Consider the following 27843-nt stretch of genomic DNA (forward strand, 5'->3'; position numbering starts at 1 on the left):
GGCAATGGCCACAGCTGGATATGCTTCCAGCTGGAGTCAAGCTCCAAAAACCACTGAATGCAATGGAACTCTCCACTAACTTCAGTAAGCTTTTAATCAAGCCCAAATTAGTAAGTGAGACAGCAAGATTTAGAGACAACTGAGGAAGTTTACAAGACTAACTTAAACAGCACAAGGCCAGAGGATCTGGAAAAAAACCAAGTGTCAGTGAAGGGACTAATTAGAGGACATGAAAAGCTCACTCCCAAATGTCCTTTAGTCAGACTCAGGAATTTCATTATCTTCTGTGATAACAGGATTCAGAAAGCACAAAGCAGTGATCTGAATCAGTTCCTAGCTCAAGCACAGATTTTCTGTGAGCTTTTTAAAGTGCTTGTCTTTCTGCTCAGTAACACCACAAGAGCTATAAGTAATTTTCTTTTCCTTTGCTTTTAATAACATAGTATTCTTGAAATGCTTAAATATTGGTTCTCTTGAGTTTCTAGCTAGTCTAGGGTTGCTAACATCAGGACTTTTAGCATTCAAGCTTGAACAAAGTGCCAAACATTAATTCCAGCATCAACTAAGCCATGTTCCCTACAGATGCACCACTCATTCTCAAATTTCTGGTTCTTTAATGCATAAATTGTGACAAAGAAAACTGTTTTCTTTGTTTGACCTTTATTGGCAAAACTTGTGTGCCATATGAAAGACATACTTATAAGCTTGAAAAATGCTTTGTACAAAATATATTCTCTTTTCAGGTAAGTTTCCATAATCTTGACAAAAAATCGAAGCGATTTCAATGTTTGTAAGTTGAATTTGCCTTCAATTAATTTTACTTGCTTAGTGTTTCAGGAAAACAAGACCAGCAAAGCATATTGTAGCCTGATAGGAATACAATAAACCACTAAAAGAAGATTAATTTGAGATCCATATCCAAAGTTTTTTAATTTCATTGGTCTTAATAAAACAAACAGAAAAAGCACCCTACTGCGCAAAAGATACAACAGTTTCAGGTCCTAGGTCACAGTATGTCTAAATCAACTTAGTTGCGTAAGAATGAAGAAAAAACATTAATACAGATGTGAAGAATTTGTTATAGATAAGAATTTTCCTTCAATAAAGAATACAAGATTGTGGTCTTTTTTACTAGTGAAATCAATGAACGTTGGGCCCGTTTAGAGAGAATATGTTTTGTAAATGTAGAAGAAATATTGGGAGTGAGGATTTAGTAGAGTAAATCTTAAACGAACAAGCACAGAGGCAAATAAAAGTGAAATAAAGTTAATTACCTCAACAGGTGGAGCAGCATAAAAATTACCAGTAGCAGTAAGAAGGTGAAATGATGCATTTTGTTGCAGAAGATACAACTATTTGCTTTGTTTCCAGGAAGGAGCGTACATGGGCATTGAAGGCAACTAGATCACTAACTTAAACTGAGTCCAAAGCTAGTGTCCTGGAAAAAAAAAAAAAAAAAAAAAAAAAAGGGGTAGCAACAGGATATATTTGTGTGGTGCTCCCACTGTACTTTTTGCCCTGATACTTCATGGAAGAAGCTGCTTTTACAATGGGAAGGGCTTGTGAATGAGGAAATGAAAAAGATCTGATTTAATGATTCAAGGCCCCTGTTTTCATAGAAGTAAATCATGCAGAACCTTCCTTAGAAAGAAGTCTGTCATCCAGGAGTGATCATAGTGTGTAAGACACTGCAGACTTGACTCAATTGCCAAAATAGCACGTGATCCCTAGTGTCATTTGATGTTCTACAATATCCTTCCTTCTATCCATCTGCTAACAGAGCTGTTCTCTTCTACCCTTTGACCTATCTATCTGACAAACCTTTCACATGTTGTGGATTCTCTAGGCCAGGACTAGAAGTTTTATGTTGGGCATTCAAATTATTGGGAGCTGGCTTAAAATTCTTAACATGCTTTCAGTGCCTCATGCAAATCTGGCCTTCTAGGATGGTCTTCTTATTGGAAAAATTTTAGTGTGGAAATTGTATAAAGTAAAGGGAATCAGCACATTGGAATCTTCTACATGAATCTTATATTCCTCCATATATAAGGAATGGGTTCTGCCTTTCCCTAACTATAAATATAGGACATTGACTGTATTAGGAGGTATATTTTATTGAAGAATTGGAGGAATGATGAAAAAATTCAGAAGAATGCTTATATATTGTACAAAATACCAGCAATATAAAAGTAAGTACAGAATTAAGTAGGAAGTGATAATAAAAAGAAATGCTATCAATAAGGAGAAGAGGTAGCTTGACTTCTGCTAACATTGTAAAACATATTTCCAGTGTAATAAAGCGCATGATACTACAGTGTATATCTGTCATTTGCAGCATATTATAGTAGTTCGTATCTATTAAGGAAGTGGTATTTCCCCTTCAGAAGGAAAACATACTAGAAAGAGTAGTCCCTATGAACATTCCTCCATAAGTACTTACAGAAATGTAAATGGAAAAAAGTACTTCTAAACACATACCAGAAAATTTCCACAGCAGATGGAAATTCAATAAACGTTATCATATATAATGAACCCCCAAATAGAAATGTCACACATAAAAAAATAATATTCATATGCAATCCAATTTGCTTAAGCCTTGATTTTGGACATTGGAAAATATGCATTTCTCGATTATCAGGAGACTCAAAAGGTTTTTTTTCCAGAATGCAACTGAAAATGTTTATATCGGTATATTGTATATTGGTAGCAGCAATAAGAAATCTGGGGGAAGGGGAGCTGTGATGTACAACAAACCTTTGTCTGACCTTGCTAAAATTTGATTCAGCAAAATCAAATATAAAGGTGTTTGAAGTCTGAGAAACTCCCCACGCTGAGGTCTCCAGTTGAGGGTAGAAGCTGTACTACCTCCCACAGCCCCAGAATGCCACTGCCATTGGTCGGGGTCTAACACCACTGGCTCTGCATTCTAAGTAACTCTATCCCATTTGAAAGACTGGAAGCTAAAAGGTAAGTTTTGGTACTTCTCTCTTAGAACAGTTAATAGGATTTTTAATGCTGGAAGTATTTTTAAAGTATTTATTTTATTTTATTGTGCATAATACTGATTCAAAGGCTGCAGATTGAGGAAACTATTTATTTTTCCCTGGATATGTCTTAATTCCTTCCTGTAAGAGTACATAATCTTCATCAAAATATTTGATCTTACAGCTACTGCAGATGCCAATATCATTACAGTGTGTTCCAATATATTGCAAATAAGGGAGGTACAGAGACATGCAAATTCTGCAAGCTCATGCAGATACTATAGTCATAGGAGGGTGGGGTTTTTTTTCAGAGATTACCATTATATTTGCTGGGTTTGTCTATATATGTACAAAATTAAATACTTATCAAGCCCTATATCCTTTAAAAACCTTTTATTTCTAGGCAATGTGAAACAAAAATGATTTTGAATAATGAGTAATCTTTTGCTTAGGCATTGTTCATTCAAAGTAGATATTACACCAGATATGATAATATTACATTTTTGGGTTAATAGATAACATCCTTTATAGCAGTCATTTGGGGTAAATTACATGCAAAAGAAAAGTAAGACCAAAACCAATATTGTCAAAAATAGGCAGCAGAAAATATAAAACCAGAGAAAAATAAGCTCCAGGGTAGTTGTTTATTTCAGAAATTCGTTGCATTTTTAACTTATTTTATTTCATTTCAGTTCAGTTTTTTGTAATGAAGCAGAATACCTTTAGTAATATCGGAAGCTAATACTGAAAGGTGCAATTCAACTAAGTCTTCTCAAACACAAGCCCAAGTGACTCTAGCTTCTCCTAGCAGCAGCTGAAGTCCTATTGAATAAAGCAAACAAGTGAAAAATGACTGCCTTGTTTTGCTGACCATCCCCAGAGGAATTTCATATCCTCATACCTAAATCAGCTTCATAAAGACCTCTTTTCATGAAGCTAAAATTCAGCTTGCTGCTCAGCATTCACATTCAAAAAAAAAAAAAAGTCTCATGCATTTCTTATACTTCATCTATTTTATGTAGCTATAGTTTAAAAATAAAACATTTAAGTGTGTGTATTATGGCATCACATCAGGAGTACAATTTATTAGACTTATGCACTGCTTATTATCACTGTATACACTTTTGGTGAAACTAGTGGGAGTTGTAGTTAAATCAAGGTGTAAGTAAGGAATGCTGAATAGAGCCTTGTGTCAGGCATCCTATATGATAATAGTGAATATATCACTTACAAGGAACAGAGAATGCATACACACTAATATTCAAGCCTAGTATGAATTTTCTACTATTTTACTGAAATATGGAACTTTTAGATGGGTGATAATTCTATTTTACAATTCCATTCTCCAAGGAGAACAGGTTACTGTACAAGGCTACTATTTCTCACTACTTTAAAAATGGTGTTGATTGAATAATGAAGGCATGCAGAGAGAGTATTGTCACTTACAGGGCTACGGAGGATACGTACTACTTTTTATTTTGTCCCCCCGATATTTGTGGAAGTGATGGTAGGAATATGCCACAGCATTAAATCATTTAAAATTATATTCTGGCAAAGCAAAACTCAGTAGGTCTTTCCCAAATTGTCTAAAGGTTAGCATGGCCAAAGCAGTCTACAGAATCTCTCAGATCCAGGCAACTTTCATGAAGAAAAACAGAATAAACTATTGAATCATCACTAAAAAATATGAGTTATCCATCAGAAATATTGTTGCATACAATATGTACTGTACTTGATATTAAATTTTCATAGATTTCTTGCAAACAGCAGATTACCCACAATTTATCCATTTTCTTCTCTTTCAGAAAAGGAAGCAAAATGCAGACCTTTGTAAATATTTTTCTGGGATTTTTTATCTTTGAGCCTGTTGGAGCTGCATCTATCACTGATACTGTAATTTATGATTCTGAGTTCTATGATATATCGCTTGGAGAGCTGCCTCGCCCATTTGTCTATGATGAAAATGAGCAGTCTGACCAATTAGAGGTAATCAGAACTTCATGTATTTTATCTTTGCAAAGTGCGCAAATACAGTGGCTACTGATGTGTTTGTTGGCCATGAAAACATTTATCAGACAAATCTACTCACGTGGTTGCTATTGCCTTTGGTTTATCAACAGTTTTCTGTGCTAATGACACACTGCAGTTCATTCAGATTTTCCCTGATCTATCAAATGTGTCCGAAATATTTCCTGATTGTTCCTTTTCTGGGGGTAATCTTTGAGAGCAGGTGAAAGGTACTGTGCTCCTTTCAGATGTCCTTGTATTGCCACAAATTCTGGTGGAGATACTCCTTGTGATTCATCCACCTGTCTGGATGATGCACGGAGTCAGCTGAGACAGGACATCCAGCATTCCCCATTCAATAAGGTTATCAAATGCTGTTTCCTGGGGTTATTTCTTATAGTCATAGATATGATCAATACAAGCTTTTCAGGCTATATGTGCTAGTGTTTTCTATTTCTGTTAGGAAAGCAGGCAGAAGGAAGTATAAAAGAAAGGGAAAACACTTGAACTGAAAAACAGGAAAGTAAGAAAGATTACTGAAGAAAAACTGTTGTAATTCTGTTACAGTATGAGATAGTAAGATGTATTGCTGGTATGAGCAAGGGACTCATTTGCTGGCTTAAATGTCTCCTTCATCTCCTACATTACTGTATTTCTCTACATTACTAAAAGGCTACATTAATTCTTATCTCACTCTGCTGCTTAGACACGGGCACAACTTTCCTGAAGGTGATATGTGCACTGTATGATTCAGGACTGAGTGCAATAGAATTTGAGTGAAAAATAAAACATTTAAATAATAATATGGGGGTTTTGCTGTTGCTCATAATATTTTAGTACTTTTTTTACATAACAGTAAATAATTCATGAAAACATGTTCCTTTGAGTGATTCATGATTGCAGCAGGAGGGACAGGAATTAGTCTTTCATCAAGGTGAGATCAGAGTAGGATAGCAGCCTTGAAAACAAAAGACAGAGACAATTTAAGAACAAATATATCCCAAAACTACAGAACTGAAAAGATAAAAATAATCACAAAGTTTGCACTAAGATCAGAACCTTACAGTTTTGAAGAAATAATTTTTCTCATCTAAGGAGGACTGAGAAGAGCTTTGCTCTAAAGAAATCACTTTGCCTTTGGTCTGCTTCCCTGTGCCGTGCAGAATCAAAGCTCTTTACAGACCCATCGCTTGAGCTTTCTTCCCTGATGTCACCCCCACTTTTAGCCATTGAATACTTTATGCCCTCTCTATTTCACATTGACTAAGAAGTCACAGCTCTTGTCTTTGCTCTTAAAAATGAAGCTTTTATCAGTCCTATAGAAATGGTTTCCCAGAAATGGGAGTGGCTATTTTGTATGTGCCTCACCACAGAGATTTCCTCATTCAAACAATAGATGTTTTAGTAATACATTGAATGGTAGGTAGGGGTCTCCTTTGCTGTGCTCTCTCTGTGTGGTCCTATGACACTGAAGCATGGGGTGGCCCCTTTCCAAGTTTCTGAGTGAAGGATAGAGGTAAGGCAAGGATCCTGTGGCTGTTTTCCAGCTGAAAGGAGATTCAGGATGATCAATACTGCACCCAACAAGAAAAGATAAAAGAGGTCCTGTAACAGGTTGCTTTCCTTAGGGAAGCACAGAATAGACAGAGTCCAAAAAGTCTTTTCATTATGTCTTCCAAACTTCTTTTTGACAGCAGGATTGTCTACCACTACTGAGCTCTTCAGGCAGCCTTCTTAAAATTCATCTGGTGAAGGTAGTCCATCATAGCAGTTGGAAGGAATGTTACTTTGCATATGCATGGACCTCCCTGTGAGACCCTTTTTTCCTAGATGTTTAGCCAAAATCTTTTTTTTTGCTTGCACTCCTCTTACCATGTGCCACCCCAAAGAAACCTAAGCATTCACAATTCCCCTAAACCCAGGAGAGCTCAGAGTGGTCAGGGCTGTAGAAACCAAGCAGCTTTTGTAGACATGCGTGTCAGACTTGCAAGTTATCCTTTAGACACTGAATATTATTGATGTCACTCGAGTTTTAAACAGAATACATTTGGTTTCTGGCTCATGGCTATGACTTTCCTCCCTACATTCCTGTTATCGTAAAGATGTAAACTACACAAGCGGCTCTATGTGTAAAAGTATGCAAGGTCACTGGTTAGTTTTTATTATGCATAGCTTAAATGATGAGCAATACCACAGAGACCCAGACAAACAGCAGGCCTTCATTAGTTCTAGCCTGTGTACAGTAACTCTTTAGGGCCTGATTTAAGGCCTGCATTTCCTTTTAGAGAACTCTGAATCCTGTCTTTATCCTTTCTGAAATAGTGGAGAAAAAACAAAATAGTATATTCTGTTGTTGCTGTCTTCATTTTAAGATTTTAGTATTCAGTTATGTGCAAATAGAAATCGTTCTTTTTAACATGTTTTTAGACTCAATTGGAGAAATGAATTTTTCCAGGGCTGTGTCCCCAACTGATTTTCAGCAGATCCAGGAGACTGGCTGGTTGTAGGGCTTCAGATGTGTCCAGTGTGTTACTCCTGTGGATCTCAATGACAATTGGGCACCTGCGTAACTTAAGGAACTAAACTAAAGCACCTATGTTAGTATGTCCTTTCCAGAATGTTACCCCTTGGGTACTGTAATCACTCACTCAATGTGTAACCACCAAAATGAGGAAAGACCTAGAGGTAATTAGGGAGTCTTCCCACTCATTCTATCTGGCCAAAATTAGGCAATGCAACCCAAGACCATTCCCCCAGATAAATATGAGTCATTCTCTTGGGATACTTATTGTGGTGGGCTGACCTTGGCTGGCTGCCAGGTGCCCATCAAGCTGCCTTGTCCCCTCATCAGAGAGACAGGGGGAGAAATCAAGTTTAAAATCTCATGAGTCGACATAAAGATGATTTAATGAAGAGAAGCAAAGGTTGTGCACACAAGCAAAGCAAACCAAAAAGTTTTAATCTCTACTTCCCATCAGCAGGCAATGTGAAAAACACTATCCCGGGAAGTAGGGCCCTAGTACACGTAGTGGTTGTTTTGGATGACAAATGCCTAACAAAGCCCACCCCCCACTCCCCTACCCCCAGTCTCATTTCTCTTAGCTTTTGTTGCTAAGCATGATGTCATATGGTATGGAATATCCCTTTCATCAGTTTGGTCAGTTATCATAGCTATATGCCCTCCCAAACTCTTGCCCACCCCAGCCCACCAGCCTTGGGGTGGGAAGGGGGTGTTAGAGAGACAGTCCTGATGCTGTGCAAGCACTGCTCAGCAGCAGCCAAAACACTGGTGTGTTATAAACATCATTCTAGCTACAAACACAAAGTACAGCACTACGGGGGCTGCTATGAGGAAAATTAACTACACTTCAGCCAGACCCAATACACCTGTCTTCCTCAAATAACCTTAGATGGACCTTAGGCACCTATCTCAGGCTTAGTACCAACATTTTAGCTTAATAAAGTTAATCAAGAGTGACTGAGTCCCAGTTCATGATTTCTTTTCAGTTTCTTATACTTTGGAAATATTTTTCCTCGTGAAGTGTCTATGCCAAAAATAAAGTGTATGCATGCATATACACCCACACTTAATTGGCTTGCAAACATTTTTCTGAGAATATTTTATCTTGATAACAGCTGTTCATATTTTTCCACTTGAAATCTATTTTTGTTGTAGATTTTAGAATAACTTTAAGGTCTGGAAAAGTTACTTAACAATGGAAATCAAATGTTATCTAGCATTGCCTGCTAATATGAGCAGATCTGTTTCATTTCTTGCATTCTTTTCATTGTATTCAATATGTGTACATGGAACATATTTTTTAAGGCAAAAATTTTGCATGGGGAAAATACTTTTAGCTGTGAATTACTTGGGAGAATCGTACTGAATCCTCAGTCAAAGCTATGCATTGTCATGTATTAATGGGTCAAATCTGGGCTATAAAATCTGTGGTTTCCAAGTTCCCAGGTTATTGAGACATAGAAGACCAAGCTAAAGCTTTGCATCCAAAAGGAAATTCTTACGGAAAAAAGACGTTAAGTAATATATCACTCAAAAATGCAATGTTTATAGAGTCTTTAGAGAGAACAATATAAAGTCTTTCACAGATAATGGCAAAAAAAAAAGGCAATGTAAAAGAAAAACCTATTACTGAGGAAGAAATTCCAAGGTCCTAAAGGAGAAAGAGACTGCAAAGGAATGTCAGTGTAGGGTAGTGTACAAGTTCTGTGTTGGATTTCTCTTTTGAAACTGATAGTTAAAATAGTGTGAACATGGGCTGCTGTATTGCCCCTTTTCTTCACAGTAAGTTTCATTACCATTTTAAATGAATATTTATATCATGGGGGTCCAGATGCCCCAGTGAAGCTCTAGGTCTTCATTGTCCCATGTATTCTGCAAACATATACAAAGACAAATTTCCTTCTTCAAAATCAATCCAATCAAGCCAAACTGTCAAAAGCATTCTTGTGTAAGCTTCTCGCTGTTAAAACAAAAGGCTCAGAGTTTTTCTCTTTTTGAAACTAAAACTTTGGTTGGATGGTGTGTAAGAAAAACAAGTTGTGGAGAGAGATTCCTGCGTTCATCAGCTACTAATGTGTAATAAAACTGTAGTGCAAACTTTTGATCACAGTGTCTAATAAACATAACCAGTCTATTTTCCTTGTAGGAAAAAGCATTTCCAGGTAGGAAAAACTAATTTAGGAAAATAAGAAGTGAAAATATAGGGGCACCAAAAAACCATTTTCATCAATAAGATAGTCTATCAGTTAGGCTGAGAAGCACAGGAGCTGTCCTAGCACTGAATAAGCAGCAAAACAAGGGAGTTGAATACAGATTGTTCTGAGTCTGTCTAGGCAGAAGAGGTAAGCTGGAAATTACAGTCCACAAAATAATCAGAAACAAGCACTGTGAAAGCCTAATATTTGATTCTGCATTAGCTTGTTGAATTTGAATCATACTGATAACAGGATATTCAGGTGACTTCACAAAGTTCAGAACCTGAGTCATACACGCACATTCACATATATGTATGTGTGCATCCACACAAAGCATCTCTGCTGTTGCCATAACACACATGAAGATATGAAGATGGGTCTTGTGCAAGAACTCCCTCTTGCCATTCTGCAGACTTGAGAGAGGCTTACACTGCTGTTTCTCTCTGGCAGGTATCTGATTAAATAAAACCTTTCAAAATGGATACATAATGACTTTTCAGGACATGTCATATACATGTTTAACAAACTTATAAATTGGTACAAGTAATGTAGAAGTCAGATAACTACATAGTTGATAAGAGAACTAAATTTACCATTTAAAGCTTTATCCCCAAATAGGCAATTTTCTACATTTTCAGAAAGGCTTTCATTACAGTTCTTTCATTCACTTGGCTGTCCATAACTGATTTCATATGCTTCTGCACAGACATCTTCACAGAAGGTGAACATTTCTGCAGATTAAAAAGTAGTCATGAAATGCCTGAGTGATGTTTCAACTGTCTGCCATATAGCAGCAGCAAATACCAGGCAATGAAAAGGAAGGATTTGAAAACCCCAAGTTCTTGTACAACAGGCCAAGAAGAGCTTGTCTCACCCAGTTAGCTATCTGAAATGTTATAAAGACTATACTGGCTAAGGCAATCTTAAGCACCTAAAACTCTGATACCAGACATGCCATTAGTTACCACTACCTTAGCTGAACAGAGTGGCTACATCCTTCCTCTTGCCTCAGACTGAGTTAGATTCTTTAAGTAGTTGTTCTGGTCTGAAAACACCTAAATTGGTCCATCTAGGGCTCATTGCTTAAGAGTAACTATCACAATGTTCAAAATTCCTGTGATAGGTGACACCTGATGCCACAGTGAGATTACATAGACCTTTTACAGTAGATGCTTGCTATCTCAATTTCCCTGGTCACTTAAACTTTTCTTTTTTTTTTTCCCCCTCAGACTTCCAGTTTTGTGGCTTCTTTTGGAAATACACATCATCCCTATTGACATGGGGTATGAAACACTGATACAGATTTTTTTAGAAAATTACCCCAAATTGCTAAATTGTACCCATGGCTATATTTTTTTTTCTCTGAAAACTGTCAAGTTAAATAACACATGCATTTCTATCCCATTGAAAAATCTTTTAAGATAAGAATAATTTCAGAGCCAATCAAAGCAGAATCCAGAGCATGGTTTGGTACACAGCTCAGATGGGGGAGTGTTGTGGCTCTGCTCTGAGTCATTTCTATCTTTGCTCATGTTTAGTGATTATCTAATGCATGGGACATTAATAAACCTTTGAAAAAGATCCTAGGTCTCAGTTACTTTCATATTAGGCTACATAATCATGTTTACTTTGGCTTGTTCTCCTCCTGCCATGAGTTTTGCTTCTTTGGATGTATTCTGGCTTTGTTTCAGCATCTCACCCAAACTCTCCTTCGGCACCCATTTGATGATTAACATCTCTTCTGGAACAGAAATTTGGGGGGTACCAGCCTCCTCAGACTAGCAACTTATGCCTCATCTGTCTTGCTTGGATGAGTGGAGAACCAGCAACTTTGTGTTAATGTGTACTGAAATGGAGTAAAACAGTGGTGCAAATTTAGCAGATTGGTTCTTTGAATTACTTAGGTGCAGGAATGCCTCATTCCCTACACAAATAACCTTCAGTGTGAGACAGACAGTTCAATAAATTCTTCAGAACATGCACACCTGTAAAGCCCGTATGAAATTCCTGCCTGAATCCTTAGCCATACAATATGTCTCAGACACCTGAATTTGCTAAGTAAACTGTCACTAAGCTTCTTTCCCTGGATTCCTCAGTGCAACCTAATATCTTGTTAAATGTTTAAAGACTTGATGGACTGTCAACCAGTATCAACATAGCTATTGTTTTTAATGATTTGTAACACTTTTTGGTGTGTTTTTTTAAAGAAAAAAATAGTATAAGAAATGGTACTGCAGTAATTGTATCTATTTCATAGCAGCATAATCCCTATTGTGATATCAGAGACATCTGGGGATTGAAAATTTACTTTGAATGTTATTTCTCAAGTGGTTTTGGCTCTGGCTTTCTTTACAGGAGGCCTAAGCTTGAACCAACTTTCAATTTCTACTTTTTTAACTTCCACGCCCAACTTAGCTCTTTCTTAATATAAAGGTAAATAGTAGCATGGATAAAATAGCTGCAGCTATTGATCCTGGACATAAAATTCAGACCACAAATTCAAGAAGAAGTAGGAAGGACAAAAAAAAATAATGTGCAAAAAAACCCCTTCCATTATTGTAATTGTTCCTTTTATGATATTGGTGTTCCTTATTTTTAGAGCCGTGTAGCAATGCTTCTTGTTATGATGCAGAATGTCACTCCTGGTGGCAGGACTACCTGTGCCCCTGTCCTCAGCACTTTCTTCTTTGCACCAGATTCATGTCCTGGACCTCTCACTAAATGATTGCTAATCGATCTTACACTGACAGGACATTTCTATATAGCATAACAGTCTGCACTATGAAGAAAAACTTAAACTATCAGAAATTTCTCTAGTTGTGAGATACAGCAGCTTGCAAGCACTACATCAGTATCACTGCAGACAATACACTTGTTCTGGATTGGATCAAATCAGATGACATGTCTTTCCATTGCAAGCTGTAGAAATGAGAGGACGAGCAGATCTGACACCAGGATTTGGCCCTGATGTCTGGTAAAAAATATGGGTTTTTTGGTCTATATTGCCTCCTTTACAGCCAAAGGAAGATGGACAGGCACCTCAGTGAGCTGAATCTCAACGTATGTGTGCTGAACTTCCCTCAGGAGGTGATTCTTTCTCCACTGTCTGCACAAGGAGTGTAAGGAGACTAAATGACTAAACAGGACCTCAAATTCAATGACATAGTGAATCCTGTCCTTTTTGTTCATGTTTCTAACACTGTTTGGTTGTACTTCAGATTCAAAGCAATCGCAGTGTATTTAGGAAAAGCCAGGCTGGTGAACTGGGCAAAATCATGTTCAGCTCCAGGGGTGCCTGGTCTGCCTGGACTGCATGAGGAAATACGCTTGGAACCCTGAACCCTCCCTTTACAGTGAGCACTGGAATTGCAGCTGAGGCAGCTCCTCAGTACAGGTCTGAGGGTTGGCAATGTTTCGTAGACACTCTGGTCAGCTGGGTGATCTCCAGCTTTGCCTGGCTGTGTATGTCTACTTTGTGGCTTGGATCAGCAGCAGCTCCTGTGGAAATCTCCATTAAACAGCTGGGACAAGTTTTCAGTCCTTCTGTGCTTTATAACAGTGCAAAAAGCCCTATTCTGGTTTCTAAAACTGGCATATTTCTCTTTGAAATCTTATGTCCTGCAAAACTTCAGCACTGTTTCAAAGAAAAGCATCTGCTGTAGGCTAAGTTAGATATCACATAGCCCTCAAAGCAGAGTGTTAGAAATAAAATCTGTAATTTCAGATACAGCACTGGAATGAGACTTTGACTTCATTTGTACTCATGCAAATCCAGATTAGCTCCATTTACATTGAATTTCTTCATTCTCAGACAACATTAGTAAGTAAAATCTCTGTAGCTATGCTGTGCAGCATAAATGTTTTTACTCAGTTAAAATCAGATGCGACATAGATAGATCTGCTTTTGGACAAGAAGATTTAGGATATTCTGTGGTCAAGGTGGTAAAAAGACTACTCCTTTTTCTAAGACTTATTAAAAGAACCTCAGGGCCTACCTGTATTTTCCAAGGCAGAAGCCACAATTTCTAGAAAACTGGGTTAGAACTCTAGAGCTCTCTAACTTAATGTTAAGGTTGGTCTGACTGAAGTATGAATGGAAAGTTATGCGTGTATGTGTGTGTAAGACCTGGCAGAAACAACAAAATAACTTAAAAATTTTAGAAGGCTTAAAGGATTAAAAGAATGGCCTGCATTGATAATGAAGGACACTGCACCCAACTGCATCACTTCCAGAACACTGTTCCCAGCAGCAAAACTGAGGAATGTGTTCTTTATGCCAAAATCAAAGGTCCTGCACCCCGGTAATATCACAGCACAGATGACTTCTCAGTGAAGACTCTTCACCCTACCACCAGCAGACAGCAAACACCGTTGTGGAATACAATACATACCATTCATTTCCATGTTAGTCATCATTAAATCACATTCTCAATGAGGAAAAAGAGGCAATGGGCAGCAACCTGGTGTATGACTAACGGATATTGTAGTATCCAAGACTGCAAAAAAGACTGCCCCATAAGAGCCGGTGAATCTTAAAGGAGATAAAAACCTGTCCAAAGCTTAGTTTTCAATGCTTGTCAAGAAGAACCCAAGTCACTAAAATGACTCAGTAGCTTCTGTCCCTTGTGTTCTGTGTTGGACACAGGTGATCCTGGCCAGACCACTTGCACATACACTTTTAGGTATGTTGAAGTATGTGGGTAGACATGTGCAAATTATTAAAATCTGAGAGAATGAATGTGAGTAGGTAAAATCAGTTTACTTAGAAATGTTGTAAACAAGTATCACCTTCTCCTTCCCCAAGATGTCACTGAGTTTTATTATACTATTTTCTCCACAGAACTTATGTATGTAGCATATGACAACTTATCTGAGGTGCATAATTGGCAATCTAAGTAGTTATTGCATTAACATGCAATGGCTCACAGATCTATTTATCTTCAAGATAAAACAATAGGAGGAAAGAAGACCTTAAATTCAAAATTCAAGAAGAAACAAGCATGAGCCACTTTTGGAAAGGAAAACAAACCAAAAACCTCTACCATAATTAGACATTTTCTTGTAAGTCTTTTGTAGTTTCAGAACAGCTGTGGGGGAAAGTAGTTCCTTTTGATGGGTCAGTGTGCGGTACAACTGTCCCTTCAAGTTTAAAATATCTCCTTTTAAGTTCTGAAATTTGATTGTGTTGTTAAGTATATTTTTTGCAGTAAAAGAAACACTGAAACAGGACACACTTCATATTATCTTGTGCATTTAAACTTATTACATGTAATATATCAACTTTTATCCTAAACGATGTAGATGTAAAACAATAGACAAAACATCTGCCAATGGAATTACACCACCTCAGAAAATCAATGTGGCAACTAATGGTTTCCAGCCTTGCCGTTCACCTCTTTAAATCTATTTATTTTCTGTATTTTATTACTTTGCACAAATTATGTGGGTCCATAATTCTCATATAGGTTACTCGTACATTTCTATTCTGTTCCATCCCTACTGACTCCTACCCACAGATACTCTTTCACCTTTCTTTTTCTTTTCACAGCTTGGGCTCCTGAGCTGTTTCTAACCTTAAAAACTTTTTAATTGTTTCACCTCCTTTTCAGCCAATGATGAGAGATAGATACCTAAAGATCCCATCCTAAAAGAAGCCTCTGTGGTCAGTAGCTGGAACTGCTTTTCCGAACTTCCACCTGCTGACTGTGAAAGGATGCTAGCATAGACTAAATGTCTAGCCTATGAATGACAGAAGTTATGAGTTAACTTTTACCAACTGCATTTTATTGCTTATTGATACGTTCAGATTCCTGTGCTCCCTGGTCTGAAAGTGCCCATAATTGGCTATCTACATTAAGCATTTTCATTTGTAAATGTAGTCACATTGAATAAATATAGGATGGGGAAAAAATAGATGATCTGCAATCTTAGGAAAGATACTGCTCTCCTTTGGCATGTTCTGTGGCTAATATTCTGCACTGGTATTCTCCAAATTTCTTGATTATTTCCAAAGACAGAATAGGGTAACTATTATCCACACAGTTAGATGGCTAGAGGTAGGTGATACGATTCCATTTCAGTGTTTTCTTATGCCATGTATTAAATCTGTCTTGCAAGGCTGATTATGATTTGAAGATTTGCAACTATTGGCAAAAATAAACATGCTTTATTATATTTCTCTACAATATTCTTCCTGCTTTAAGATTTTTCATAAAGAATATTACTTAGAGCAGCAAAGGAAATACAATCCCACCCCCAGCCCCCCTAAAAAACTATGGAAAATAATACCATGAAGTGATATAGAATCATTTATGTTTCAATTTTTTTAGTAAAGTACATGTTGCCAAAAATAAACAAACCTCTGGAAGATGAAGGATCATTCTGTACAGTACATAGTCCAAGAAACATCTTTGTCTTGTTACAATCTTGCATGATTTATCAGATTGACAGAAAGCTGCATGGATCGGATGACCAATAATGAGAAACAGACTTTTACCTTTAGGTTACTGGTTCAAGTCCAACCTACATACAGCAAGCAAATATTGCTCATGCTCTGGGTCTGGTATGTAATACACATATATCAGTGAACTCCTACTCCTGTACCAGTGTAAAAATGGCAACATCATTAAATTCAGTGTAATAATCCATATTTTTTATGATAGTCATATGCAGGAGACTGAATCCAAGGAGACAATGCTAACTCCTTGGACCTGTTACTCTAGAACCCAGATTTAGCACATTGGCAAGGAAATTATGGGGAGGCTTTCAACTGTGCACCTCCAAAAGTAGATAACCTCCTATAAAAAGAGAGAGATAACAGTCTAGAAACAGAATTATCATAAGTTAATACCTCTGCTTTGATACCAAACATCTACAGTGATTCATCAGTTAAGAACTGAGAAAGCATAAAGGAAATCAGAAATTCCAAGCTAACAAGTTCCATAAAGTATGCCTTCAAATATTCAGAGAAGTGGCAGTCAGGGTAGATGACCCAAATCCCATGGGAAGTGAAAAGAACATTATCTTAGGTCTGAAGCCTGTTTACAAACTGTACCTTGAAAATGCCTTTCTCCAGAACATTATTTTCAGTAGAACTGCCAGAAAATATGCATATAAAGCTGTTAATAGGTCTCAGAACCTCTAGATTTTGTTCCAAACTTCAGGACAGGGACTCTTATCTGATTTCCACAAAAGTGGTGAAGAAGTAGAGAGCATGTGCAAGCACTTTAGTGCAGGACTACCCTGGGTCAATAAAAGCCTGGAATGCATCTCTCCCTCTAGGCTTCCTCCATTCGGAGAACATCTGTCCCATTTCCTTTGTTCCCAAAGCCTTCTTTTGATTTGTCCCCAAGTCCATTCCTGGTTAAGCTGTCTTACTGTCAGTGCTGCAGATGGGAACATTGTGTATTTGCACAAAGCAACAAGGTACATCCTTACCCTTCCTTACACCAACAGGTTACTCAGTCACAGTTCAGCTGAAGTTCATTTTGCTCATCTGATCACCCTGCATTTTGCAAAGTTATGATCTTAGCAACTGTATCAGGGAATTTTTATCCATAAACCCTACTTAGCAATACTATCTATGACTTACAACTAAAGAATATACAAAGAACCTGAAGTGTGCTCAGTCAAAATCTGAGTCTGTGAGATTCAGAGTGTTTCCTGGTTTCTCATTGTTTCCATATTCTCTGTCTTTAGTAAAACTAATTGACACAAAATGTTTGAATCTATGGCCTTTATATATCTTAAACCAAACTTTTTCTCTGCAAAAAGTAGATTTTAGACGGTTATTTAGATGTTCTTAGGCAACCCAGGATCATAACATTTAATACTCCTAGTAATGTTATATAGTTACACTGAAAGATCCAGTGAGTCTACTATGAAATGTAAAGTGTTTTCTTCCACAATTGTGGTAAATATATAGACACATATGAAATTATATAGGTATTTCACACAAAAATATTTAAAATCTATTCTATCTGGGAATAAAAAGACAAAAATAACTCTACTTGCTGAATATTATACAGTTAAGCTAAGAGATTCAAACAGGGATCAGAATATAGCAAAAATTTTGCTCGTGCTTGGCATGCTGACCTCAGATGTGTTAGTTCCTTTAACTTGTATAGTCGACATAGAAAACCTAATTCAAAAAATCCTAACCACCTGTTTGGTCTGAACGCCGTCTACTTTTACCAGTCTTTTACAACTAGAAATTATGAGCACGAGTGTGAGTGATTTTGACAACAAGTTCTCCATGGAGACAGCAAAACCAGCAGTAGCTGGGGGATGATCTCAAATAAGAGACTTAACTGGTCAAGTACAAAACTCAGGATTTCATAGTTTTATGGTGGTGATGTGCTAGGAGGCTGCAGTGGAGGCAAATCTTTATTAAAGCATAATTTTAGGCTTCAGTACCTTTGCACTTGGGATAAAGTGCCAAAGTTCCTATTTTTGTTCATGCCTTAGATACAGGCTAAGGAGTGTTAACTGCAGCACAGGGGTGCAGCACCCATGGGGTGGGTGTATTACCTAATTTTTAAACAGTACCTCGGATGTGCAAAGTCCTATAAGGACACTAATTCATTGTCTGTGACTTAAAAAACAAAAAGTGCATTTTCAAAGGAAGCCTTGGTGTGGTCAAACAATATTATTACACATGGGGAAATCAAGATACAGTGGTAAAGTAACTTGCAAAGGTCACTCAAGAATGGATTCTCAGTATCTGGGTGATAACAGTAAACCACTCTGCCTCTTTGCAAACATAGGCTCCTCTGCAACAAGCCTCACAAATCTGCAATACTCTTTCTAGGAGGGGTGATATAATGCAAGAAAATTGCTACATCTTCATTTTTATCCTGAAGTTCTTATACAGTAAAATCAACAGAATGCATCTTTAGAATTAAAGTTAACACAATGAAATTTACGGGTTTGACTAATTATGTTGAGTGGAGAAAAAAAAATGAGGTTTCTATTTCCATGAAAAGGTCTGCCAAATTTTATATGATTTTTGTATATAAAGATTTAATCTAAAATGTTTTATTTATATTCTTAATTTTCTTACTACATAATGCAGCTGCTGATGACTGAAGCTAACCAGAGGCTTCTGATATTCAGATTCAGAAAAAAAAAAAATGACAAAAACACTGTCTATATATTAGCAAGTAGTATATGAACTTAGAGTTCAGAATTCTTAGGTAATAAGATTTTTAAGGCATGTTACTGTTCTCAAAACAAAGCCTGCATAGCTATATTTGATTTGGATTTATACTGGCACAATTTACAATTTTATGGTAATATGACTTATACCTTTCTGATGCTTCACAGCAAATTTTCCTTTGTAACACCAAATATATAAATTTTTTATCTCAAAACTAATTTAGCTTTAGATAAGTAACACCAAATATATCATTTCTTATTACAAAACTAATTTAGCTTTAAATAAATGTGGAAAACTCATTTTGTTAGTACATGTTCTTGCTAATGAAGTATATGCATAAGTGCATACATTTAAAACATGGAGACAAAAAATGAGTAAGTATGTTGGAGTTCTATGAATTGTTGACACATCATCAGAATTCATTATAGCTGCCGGATAAAATGCAGCTCAAGCAATAAACCTTAGAACATACGTGACCTCTAGTGGGAGAATATGAGTAACTGGAAGATGAACAGCTGCCAGTGGAAGTAAACAGTAACATTTCCTGTTCCATCTTAATTTTCCCTAGACAGAGATTTGGACAGCACTACCTTCTATAATTCAAGAGAGTTATTCTTCTGCACCATTGACAGAAGAACTTGAGGAGGAAGCATCAACGCCAAAATTAATTGATGGGTTTTCAGCACAGGGGTCTGGGGTTCTTGGGCCCCAAACTCAAGACGGTTAGTAGGAAAGAGAAATGAGTTTTGCATGTGTAGCTTTGCTTTTGAGTGAACCCACTTTATTTGCTTATGAATGTCTACCTCTATTACTGAAGAGGAGGTGTATTTCTGTACCTCTCTTACTGAAAAGAGGTGTAGTATACCTATCTTGAAAGCTCTGAAGTCAGATAGGTACCTAGTTAAAACATTTCCACACTATTTCACTATGAAAATAACTGTGCCAATGAAGATTTTTTTGAAATAAAATTTTATTTAACACTTAAGACACTTACAACTTAAAAATTTGCTAATGGTTGGCAAATGCCACCAGTACTTTTTTATTGACTTCAATTTCAATATCATCACCAAATAACTTTATATTATAATGATTTGTTACATGGTTTTTATAAATGTGTTCATACAAAATATAATTTAATTGTTGAAGAATTTTTGACCGTGAAAATTAGAAACTGTGAAACTTAGGAAATGGGCTATTTAGAAATTTTAGGCAAAGCTGATTTTCTATCCTTCTGACTAGCTATAGTGAAATAAGAGCTTTCTGCATCTCACAAGGGATTTAAGATTGTAAAACACAATCTGTCCCTCTCCCATACAAACATTGTGATGCTAATAACTGGCATTTGTCAGTAGCTACTCTAAACTTGCAATTGAAGTTCATTAGAGTTATCCACTGCTGTGATGGGCCTTAGTGTTTTATGGTGAACAACGTACAACAACAGGAAAATCCTACTCTTTACTATGCCTAACACTATAATGAGTGTCACAGAAGACAAATGAAATGAGCGGGGAGAGGGGGGAAGAGTTCATGCTTCCAAAATTGTGTGTTTAGTGAAGTTAATCATTCCTAGTCTTGTTTTTATACATATTACTAGTCAGCCTTGACCAAGCAAAAAAATATACACCCGTCAAGACAAAAAAAGTAAAATGGAAATTAGAATTTCCCAGGAGCATTATGAAAAAAAAATACAATTTTCTTCATTTTTGAAAGCTGCAGGATATTACAAAACATTTCACATAAATATTACATATCATGAATCCTGTATCTGTCAACGTTTTTGAGCACTGAATGCAAATCAACTTGTGCATCAACTAAAGAATGCATGGGAGGGTCAAGGTGGTAACATATCAAGCCAGATCTTTTTTGTGTCTTTATTTCTTTTTAGCAACATATTTTCCTGCCAGATGTTGCTGCTGTTCTTGGCTTGGTACTGGATAGAAGACTACAAGGCTCAGGAACATCAAGCCGAGTTCATTTTTCTTGTTGATATCTTTTGAATCCTTCCCCATACATCTGCCCTTTTTCAGTCTACACCAGCCATAGGTGACAAATACCACTCCTCCAAGGTCAAAAAATAAGACAGAAGGGGAAACTCTCTTCCTGTACTATGTTGTAATAGTTCAAAAAAACATCAGCCACCCTAACCTCTACGTTCCTTTAGGTCTAGGTTTCCTGGAATGGTACAAGATGTGACAATTTATTTTTTCCCTGTCTCAGGCTTGCTCCCTGTAGCTAATTTAAACTGTTCTGTGAAGGAACTTAGGGAAAGTATTAAAAGAGTCTTACCTCTCCAGAAGTGTTTTTCCTGGATGTCTAAGTAGAGATTCTCAAATAGAGTAGTCTAGTCACTGATTCTTTAATCTTGCCTCAGAATACACGACCTGTATAGCCTGCCCTTCAGTTAGATAATGCTGCCTGTTGGTATTTGACACAAGACTGAGAAGGCAAATCTTCCATGTAGCCATAACTTACCTGTAGAAAAAATTAATCTGCAAGAAAAACATTTTCATACTCATTATTTATGCTACTATTCTATAAAGTAACCAGAACAAATGACCAGACATCTGTTACAATGAGGAGGAAAACATGAAACGGAAAAGTATTTCTATAAGATTAAAAACTGAGAAACAGATATGCTGATTTATATCCCTAATCGAAGAAAAGTTTTATCAAAAATTCAATACACATAGCAACTAACAACTTTTCGTACTGAAAATTACATTCAGAAAAAACAGTCAGTGTCACAATTCTCACCAAATTTGAACAGTACCATCAAAATAAACTTTTGCATGCATGGTATTCATGCTGTTCTATGACTGAGATGAAATGGCCTGATTTTTCATTTTAATGAACTTCTGGTGGTAACCAAATGTTTTGTTAACATGGTCTCCAAGTTACCTTAACTCAGACTGATAGAGAAATTTTTCAGGATGCTGAATTTCTGAATCAGAAAACATAATTAAACAACGTGCAAAAGAAATTGGGGTTCTTTGCCATAGCTCTGTGGGAAAATATCAATTTCCTTTTAAATTATTCAGAAGTACTATCTACAAAACTGAACTTGGGAACTAATACAAGTTTCAGTCATCAGCTGTTATTTCTCCATCGAGATGAAAGTGCACACTTGACAGCTTAGGGGAAATTGATCTTTTGTTGGCTGCTGTCACCTAATATTCTATTGTTATAGACCGAGAAACACTGTATTAGAACAACTTAAATGGCCTTTTATCTGGCACAGGCAGGAAAAAAAAAATTACTTTTAAGCAGAATTTAATCACTTGCTGCAATTATACGATGTGTTGATCAAAAAAGAATGGGGGTGAACTTTATCATCGATAAAATCTTATAATTATGTGCTTAGGTGAGCATTTCATTGTAGTAATTGACTTTTTTTTTAGAACAAACTATTTTCTTTTAAATTCTTTGATAGGTCTTCCCACTTGCCTTTTGTGTACATGCCTAGGGACCACAGTCTACTGTGATGACCATGAGCTTGATGCTGTTCCACCGTTGCCTAAAAGAACAACGTATTTCTACTCACGCTACAACAGAATCAGGAAGATCAAGAGAGATGACTTTGCTAACTTAAGTATGGATAGCAGTGTTGTTACAATTAGCTTTAATTTCTATTATTTCTGGCTCACAGTAATCTAAGACATATTGATTCTTTTTATATAATGCTTGATGATGGTAGGGTTATACACATAAATGCACATATGGAAAAGTGGTTTGCTGCTTTTGAACATAAAGGTCAGTACTTCAAATGCATATTCTCTATTACAAAGTTCATCTGTCTTTCTGCTGTTCCTTATAATCAGTTTTATAAAGGTAGAAAAACCCGAAACCTCATAGAACATTTGTAGTGTATTAGAAAGTACTGTTTTCCTAAACAAGACCGTTTCAAAGGTAGACATGCTTTCAAATATTTGCAAAGTATCTATGTGAAAATAATTTTACCTTTAAATTTTACCTGTAAACTTTACCTTTAAAGTATATGTTCATTGGTTTACTCCAGAATTACCTAGGAAAAGCTTCAGTAAATGAAAACTGCTACTCCAAAACCATTTGTGGCCTAAAGCTGGCCAAAATTGGTGACCTGGGGAATTTATATTTTCACATTTCCTACTTAAAAGTCTTAAAGATATGTGATTTTTCAGGAAGTACTAAGCCTACCCTGTTTAGGGATAGGGTTTGTTATACACTTACCACTTGGAATATCAAGCCAAATTTTTTTTTGTTTTTTTTAGACCTAACTTTGCGTAACTAATGTTTGCTGATTTCATTATGAGATGTGTGAAATCAGTGCCAAAAAAGGCTACTACAGTAATTCAGGGGAATGCAAAGATCCTTTCATGAAAGAAAACTATAAGGGTTTGGCTTGCCCAAACCAACATGAAGGTTTGGAAGGAACACAATTGGTATATATAAAAAGGGGGAATAAACAATAAGAACAGAGAAAATGTATTAGGCCAAAATATACTGTTAGAATAAAAATAAAATAATCATAAAAGAAAATAATCATTAACAACATTCTGGGTGGAAAATAGAAGTTGGCTGCAGAATAATACATTTAAAATTAATGCACGTTAATGCACTGATATTTAGACATCATTCTCTTTTGACAAAAGCAAATTTCATTTTCTTTCTTTTTTTAATTGGAAAAAGTGTTTCAGTGTATTTTAGAAAAAAAAATATATCAAACTTCATTCATTAAGAAAAAGTTGAAAATAGATATGTGGAACAAGGTGGTAGAGAATATGTTTATTTCCCTTTGAATGTTATGTTTCCAAAAGATAAACCATTTAAAGGATTCCCAGAACACACAGACATTTAAAAACTATTAACTTCAAAAAAAGTTCACTTGTAAATGTAGATAACCCATTTACCTTTTTCTTTTTCAAAACTTTCAGGAAATGCATTCTTACATGCTTGTTCTTATTTCTCTGCCAGACGATTTAAGGAGGATTGATTTGACTGCAAACTTTATATCAGAGATCCATGATGATGCCTTCCAGAGATTGCCTCAACTTAAGGAGCTGGTCCTCCGTGACAATAGGATAAGGAAACTCCCTGAGTTACCATCTACCTTAACATTCATCGATGTCAGTAAGAACAGGCTTGGTCGTAAAGGAATACGTAATGAGGCATTTAAAGTAAGTCTGGGCGTGATGGGAAAATCTTTTCTTCCTGTCTCCAAAGGATGCACTCAGAAGAGCAGCCTTAGTGTCCCTCTACAGTAGTAAAACTTTTAAGACTATAGGCACCATGACTGTGCTGGCTACTTGGTAATATGTAAAGATGGAGCAAGACGTATGAGTCCTACCTACTGGATTTGAGAACCCTTTTTATTCTTCTTGACAAAGATCCACACAAAAGATGCGATGGCACACTATGTTTGTATCTATGATCCAACCATCCACGTGCCTAGCAGGGCTCCAGAAAGCAGCTTGATGTTCCCTTAAAACAAGAAGGGAAGAGGGAAGGCCAAAGCTATGGATGATGCTGCTTCAGACTTACTCTACCATATATCTACATGGGAATTTGCTAGAGTATTCACTAAATGTATACACTTCCTTTCCACCTTGAAAAGCAGGAAAATTGGAACCTCTGAGTTTCCAAAAGTCCTCCCGTGAGAATTTTGGTGGAGAGAGGTAGCCATGTACTCCTCCTAACTGCATGTGAAATTTGAAGTCATTATGGGATATAGGATACAGCTAGCTTCATATGTTAGACCTGGCTCAGATTGACTTTTAAATTGCATCTAAGAAGATAGTTGTAACCAGCCATCTCCAAATTCCCCCTTAGGAAGACAGGTTCTTAAGGAAGCAAGCAACAGCAGTAACTGAATCAGATATTTTTTCCCATTCTTTCACCTTTCAACCTAAGGCAGGTGTTGGGAATGGGAATGATAAGCAAAACTCAGTCCCCCAGATTGAGACTCTGACCTAGCACTCTTTTCTTCAGCACTCTTCTGATTTTAGCCATGAAGGACTCTCAGCCTTTATTTTCCATATTTGCCAAGAACCTTCACTCTGATATCTCAGAGTTCTGTCAGTGGGAATTAAACTAGAACACTGAATGCAAAGTATTTAGATTCTATGATAACTTGTGTGTGTGAAAAGGGGACAAAATTTAAAGTATTCTGCTGAGCCTTATTGACCTAGTCAAGTGTATATCCTGCTATTGTTATAATGATCAGATGAAGCTCCTTCTTCCACTGAGTCAAGGAAAAAAAAAAACATTTACCTTTTCAAATGAAATGCTGAATTTATTTTTAGCTCAGGCTTTTCTTATGCATTTATAATTTGCTTCAGTACCAAGACAATTCTGCAAAATTGAGTAAGTCTGTCAAAAAAGCAAAGAAACAGACAGAATAGGAAGCCTTTGTGCATAATGACTGGGAAAGCCAGTATTTTCCATTTTTGTAAAAGATGTAATTTCACAGAACAAATTATATAAATTATTAAGTCTCTAGACTTGGCATTTTCTTTCCTTTCTTTTTAAAGTAAACACCTAATTTTTAACAGCAACTGTTCTCAGCCTATGCAAATAAAAGTTCATGAGTGTCTTTGAATTTCTGCCTTTTCAACCATATCATGCTGAAATAAAATGTGCTAGTATTCATCAGTGCTCATTGCAGTGATAGATTACAGACTTACTTGCTAGAGAATTTCAGAAATGTCTATCATTTTCCCTGCCTTTCCCATTCATCCTTTAGGATCTGCATGAACTGCAGCATCTTTACATCACTGACAATAACTTGGATCACATTCCATTGCCACTCCCTGAAAGTCTGCAAGCTCTTCATCTTCAGGTAGGCTACAAAAGTAATGGTTTTATGTGTCATGTTCACATAGTAAGTAAAACTGGACAGGGTAACTATTGTCTTGTTTTGTTTCTTCTGCTTATCCAAAAGTGTACTTACTTGACTAAACAGACTATTGTAAACACACAATTAACTAGTGAATGCAGTATTTGAGCAAAGTAAAATCTAGCTCAGCTAAACATTAGTTATTAGAATTTGTAGTACAATATTTTTCAAACATAAAACCCTAGATTTAATGTTAGTACAGATTAAAGCTATGTTCACAGCTGTCAAGAACAAAATTAGTCTTACAGACTTCAGAGGCAGAAATCCCTCACATTGCTCATACAAATCTTCTAAAAGGAATAATTTTAGATACACAAAGAGAGTTGCTTTACATATTGGTTGCATTTATACCCAGTGCACTTCGTTCTTTCAATAAAGGTTATTCCCAGTTGCTAGTATTTTTTCAGCCAGACTTTTCCATTTGACTACATTGGAACATCCCATCCATTATCTTTCTGTAATCCTTTCTTTTTGTTTTTGTTTGCTTTTACCTAAACCTTTGTTTCTGAATTCTTCCTTTTAACCTTTTCCGACTCTGCTTCTTTCCCTTTATCTCCTCTAGTTCCAATGCCCAGTTTTGATTATCAGAAGATGTTATTTATTACACAATACAGCAAAAAGCCTTTGAATAAATAACCTGATGTACCATATATATTTTGACGTCTATCTTTCCATAAATAAATCTATAGAAATGTTCTGCCTGCTAGCAGACTATTTTTTTACCTGACCATGCCTTTAAATTAAATATTCAGTGCTATGTGCTACAGATCAAAGCTATCTTTCCATAAATAAATCTATAGAAATGCTCTGCCCACTAGCAGACTATTTTTTTCACCTGACCATGCCTTTAAATTAAATATGCAGTGCTATGTGCTACAGACCAAAGCTAGCAAGCTGGGCTTTTTTCCACATCAATTTCTGACTAGCAAAGGAATGGAGAAGGGAAAAACTTTCAGACAGCTAGCTCTCATTTCAGGAGATGACCTTTTTAGTCTCAATTTCCAGACAATATTGTATTCTAGCAACTCATTGTTGAAAATGCTTCACTTCAAGAAGATAAGCTCAGTGAAGATAAGGTATATAAGAGGAATTTAAATCAAAGAAATAAAACCTAAAGCATTTGATTTTCCCTGTATATGTACAGATGTGGGTTAAACTAATGTGAGAGGGCCTGGGGGAAAGAAATTTATCACAGATCAAGCTGTAGATTTGTTCCTTTGTAGGTTGAGGCATATCAAGCTGTCAGGATGATAATTATGGTTCTATGATTTTTGGACTGGCCTATACTGGTTCCAATTTGCGTTAATAAGGCTTTTCATTATGATCCCAGAAATGAAAATGCTCTATACTTCTGCTAGGCCCCTCTTGCAAAGCCTGTCTGTGCTACATGGTTTGAGCTACTTAGTTTTGCAGCTCTGCACTGGTCAAGAAATATTTTCCCTGCTTGGAAGATTTCTTTGTTGATGACATGCAGCAACAATCTGGTCCCTTGGGTTCAAGCAAGTATCTCTCTAGGCACTGAAAATACATCCATAAATTGTTCTTTAAAGGGTAAAAAATTACTTTCAGGCAACTATTTTGATAGTACTTTTTTTTCCCCCCTTTCTTTCTTAGAACAATAACATTCGAGAGATGCATGAAGACACATTCTGCAAAATGAAAGATTTTACTTACGTACGTAGGGCTCTTGAAGACATCAGACTGGATGGTAATCCCATCAACCTGAGCAAAACACCTTATGCATACATGTGTCTACCCCGTTTGCCAGTTGGTAACCTCATCTAAGCTTTGACAGAAGCCAATACTGTCCTACGCTGTGAGAATCCTGAAAGACAAAATATTAACTTGCTGCTACACTAAGCAAGATGCATTTTTTTCAAATCTCATTAATTTTGGAAATATTTCTATTATAATGAAATCAATTATTGAGATATAAAGAATAATATGAAATGCTAAAAGACAGCTCCATTATCTACCCAACTGTAAGTTGTATAGCAATATCAAGAAAAATATTTTACTATAAACACTGTATTGAAAGCCATAAGTTCAATGTAAATGCAAAATTTTCTACGAAATTATTCAGATCAAAAGTATGAATTCTAAAGTTC

General features: G+C 36.4%; 1 protein-coding gene across 1 annotated transcript; it reads left to right on the forward strand.

Moving 5' to 3' along the window:
- The first annotated feature begins 2843 nt into the window (after positions 1-2843).
- EPYC (epiphycan) lies at positions 2844-27843 on the forward strand. The gene is made up of 7 exons (XM_005242656.3): positions 2844-2967; positions 4790-4970; positions 19433-19586; positions 22295-22453; positions 23815-24017; positions 25583-25678; positions 27350-27843. The coding sequence occupies exons 2-7, from the start codon at positions 4803-4805 to the stop codon at positions 27518-27520; spliced, it is 951 nt and encodes a 316-aa protein (XP_005242713.2). The 5' UTR covers positions 2844-2967; positions 4790-4802; the 3' UTR covers positions 27521-27843.

The sequence above is a fragment of the Falco peregrinus genome, chromosome 6 (assembly GCF_023634155.1).
Source record: "Falco peregrinus isolate bFalPer1 chromosome 6, bFalPer1.pri, whole genome shotgun sequence".
Taxonomy (NCBI): Eukaryota; Metazoa; Chordata; class Aves; order Falconiformes; family Falconidae; genus Falco; species Falco peregrinus.

Coding starts and splice junctions, on each gene's coding strand:
- EPYC (XM_005242656.3), top strand. CDS start 4,803: ATGCAGACCTTTGTAAATATTTTTCTGGGATTTTTTATCTTTGAGCCT. Junction 4,971..19,432: donor AGCAGTCTGACCAATTAGAG/GTAATCAGAACT, acceptor AATTTTCCCTAG/ACAGAGATTTGGACAGCACT. Junction 24,018..25,582: donor TACGTAATGAGGCATTTAAA/GTAAGTCTGGGC, acceptor TTCATCCTTTAG/GATCTGCATGAACTGCAGCA.